Source organism: Lactuca virosa, chromosome 3 (genome assembly GCF_052849685.1).
Source record: "Lactuca virosa cultivar CGN04683 chromosome 3, Lactuca_virosa_CGN04683_v6, whole genome shotgun sequence".
Classification (NCBI taxonomy): Eukaryota; Viridiplantae; Streptophyta; class Magnoliopsida; order Asterales; family Asteraceae; genus Lactuca; species Lactuca virosa.
The window spans coordinates 309,582,814-309,585,955 of record NC_136428.1 but is presented as its reverse complement, the minus strand read 5'-3'; the positions used below and the strand labels follow the sequence as shown (position 1 = coordinate 309,585,955).

Below are 3,142 nucleotides of genomic sequence, written 5' to 3'. Positions count from 1 at the left end.
ATCACGGACCTTGGTGACCAGACTAGCGCAATGGCGAATCGCGTTCTGGAGTTGGGAGCCGCTGTAGAGGTCACAGACGCGCGGACTCGAGATTTAGAGAGAGACTACTATCCCATGGACAGAATCATTGAGGACTTTACCACCACTCGAGCGGAGGTAAGGGAATATCAGGAGAGGCATGCGGCTCTCGTGGACAGAGTGATCGTAGTCGAGTGTCAATTGGCTGAGCTACAGGGCGCCTCTACTTCATCTCATGGACCGCTCAGGACTACCCGTCGTGAGTAGGATTCATCCTACTCACAATTTGTTATAGACTAGGTTTATGGGTATCTGTTGGTGCTACCCCTTTTCCCGTATGTAGGACCGACCCTATGTCTAAGTGACTACACTATTCAGAGGGTCATTATCTTGCCAAATTTTTATCTTTTGATGTACAATAGACCTCCTTAAAGGTCAATTTTCCCCAAATTTATGTACTAATACCTTATCTTCAATGAAACAGGTATGTATTTCATTTTATTGGATGTTGTGATCTGTTATGTCTTTTCTTAAAAACTTCAATTGTAAAATACAAACAACTCTCAATAACAACTAAATTCGATACAAACAAGGTGTTCCATTACGGTAGTGTCCAAACCATAACTCATATAAAAAACTTATCGTCATTCCACCTTGTGGCAAAAAATGTCACGCCGAAGATATAACAGACGCAAGAACAATACATCGGCGCCACCACCACCACCACCTCCCCCACAAATGGACACTGCAATGCTCCAAGCTGCAGTGACCGCTGTTGTAGCTGCTGTCGTGGCCTAAATAAGCAATATCAACAACGAAGGAGGAAATGGAACAAAAATTTCCAATCAAAGTGAAAACCAAGGGCACCCAAGGGAATGCACTTATAAAGACTTTGCAAACTGCAATCCCAAGCCCTTCAACGGAAGTGGTGGTGTCATTGCTATGACGCGGTGGTTTGAGAAGACAGAATTTGTATTTGAAATCTGTTCCTGCCCAGAAGAGAGCAAAGTCAAATTTGTAGCCTGCACTCTTTCTGATAGGGCCCTTTCGTGGTGGAATGGCCACATCAAATCACTAACACTCCAAGTGGCAAACTCGATGGGCTGGGATGATCTCAAAACCATGATGCTCGAAGAGTACTGCCCAAGGGGCGAGGTACAAAAGCTACAGCAGGAACTTTGGAATCTCACTATGAACGACTCCGAAATCGAAGCCTACACCACCAGATTTAGCGGCCCGGTAATCCTATGTCCTGGAATGATCACTTCGGAGAGCAAGAAAGTAGAACGTTTCATCTGGGGGCTATCTCCCCAAATTCAGGGGAATGTAATTACTGCCAACCCAACAACTTTCGACAACGCCAAGCGTCTCGCTCAAAAACTCATTGATCATGGAGTTCGACAAGGCATAACGACTCCCATTCCCGAGCAGGCGAAAGAAGGTGGTAACAAGAGGAAGTTTGGGAGAAAAAAGAAGGGCCAACCAACTCAGGAACCCTCCAAGAAGCGGCAGATCGTAGCGGTTCATGCCGCACCAGCACCCACCAAGCAAAATGTCGGTAATCTTCCAAAGTGCGACAAGTGCCCCTTTCACCACCACGGAGCCTGCCAAGAGTTGCACTGCACAACCTGCAACAAGAAGGGCCAAACTGCGCGATACTGCAAAACATCGACACAACAGGCCACCCAACCCACCAATATTGGTGTGAATGACGGGTGGTATGGTTGTGGGGAAACAGTCCACTACAAGAGGAACTGCCCAAAGGCCAACAACCGAAATACTGGGGGAACAGGAAAAGTGATGGCAATAGGAAAAGAGGAGGCGATGAAAGATCCTGTAGTGGTCACCGCTACGTTCCTCCTCAATAACATTTATGCATCCATACTATTTGATAGTGGTGCGGAGAGAAGCTTTGTGAGTCATAAGTTTAAACATCTCTTGAAACAAAACCCTCAAACACTAAACGAAACGTTCACCGTGGAAATGGCCAACGGAAAAACTGAAACAACAAATGATGTATACATAGGATGCACACTAACCTTGAACAACCACTCCTTCCAAATTGAGTTAATGCCGGTTACCATAAGGAGTTTTGATGTTATCATCGGCATGAACTGGCTAAGTCCTCACCGTGCCGATATTATGTGTTACGAGAAGGCCGTTCGCCTTCATCTACCAAGTAACGAAACCTTGGTCATCTACGGTGACAAACCGAGCACGAACCTTCGCATAATCTCGTGTATCAAGGCCCAGAAGTGTCTACACAAGAAGAACCACGCCTTCTTAGCTCACATTGTCGATAAGAAGAAGGAAGAAAAGAGCATCAACGATATCGCGGAAGTCTGCAACTTCCCCGACGTATTTCCTGGGGATCTTCGGGGAGTGCCACCCGAAAGGCAAGTCAAATTTAGAATCGAATTGATACCCGAAGCCACACCAAATCGCCATACCACTTAGCTCCTGCGGAGATGCAAGAACTTTCTAGTCAGCTGAGTGAATTGCTGAACAAGGGGTTCATCAGGCCAAGATTCTCGCCTTGGGGAGCTCCGGTCTTATTCGTAAAGAAGAAGGACGGATCGTTCCGCATGTGCATCGATTACCGAGAACTAAAAAAACTCACCGTCAAAAACAGATACCCTCTTCCCCGGATCGACGACCTATTCGACCAGCTACAAGGATTAAGTCACTTTTCAAAGATAGATCTAAGATCCGTATACCACCAACTACGGGTCCGGTAGGAAGATGTCCCCAAGACCGCATTCCAAACTCGCTACGGTCACTATGAATTCATAGTAATGCCCTTCGGTCTAAAAAATGTGTCTGCGACATTTATGGACCTAATGGATCGGGTGTGTCGACCTTACTTAGAAAAATTTGTGATAGTATTCATTGATGACATACTAGTCTACTCACGAAGTATGGAAGAACACAGTCAACACCTGCGTCATGTCTTGGAAACATTAAGGGCGGAGAAGCTATATGCGAAGCTCTCCAAATGCGAATTTTAGATCCGAAGAGTGGATTTCTTAGGTCACGTGGTCAGGGAAGAAGGAATTCACGTGGACCCTTCCAAAATTAAGGCAATCGAAGGCTAGCAACACCAAGAACCCCAACGGATATCAGG

The 3,142-nt window shown here is 46.1% G+C and overlaps 1 protein-coding gene across 1 annotated transcript; it reads left to right on the top strand.

Moving 5' to 3' along the window:
• Nucleotides 1–960: 960 nt before the first annotated feature.
• Nucleotides 961–2,475, top strand: LOC145164705 (uncharacterized). The gene has a single exon (XM_079083408.1). It carries the CDS (start codon nucleotides 961–963, stop codon nucleotides 2,473–2,475), a length of 1,515 nt encoding a protein of 504 aa, XP_078939534.1.
• The last annotated feature ends 667 nt before the right edge of the window (nucleotides 2,476–3,142 follow it).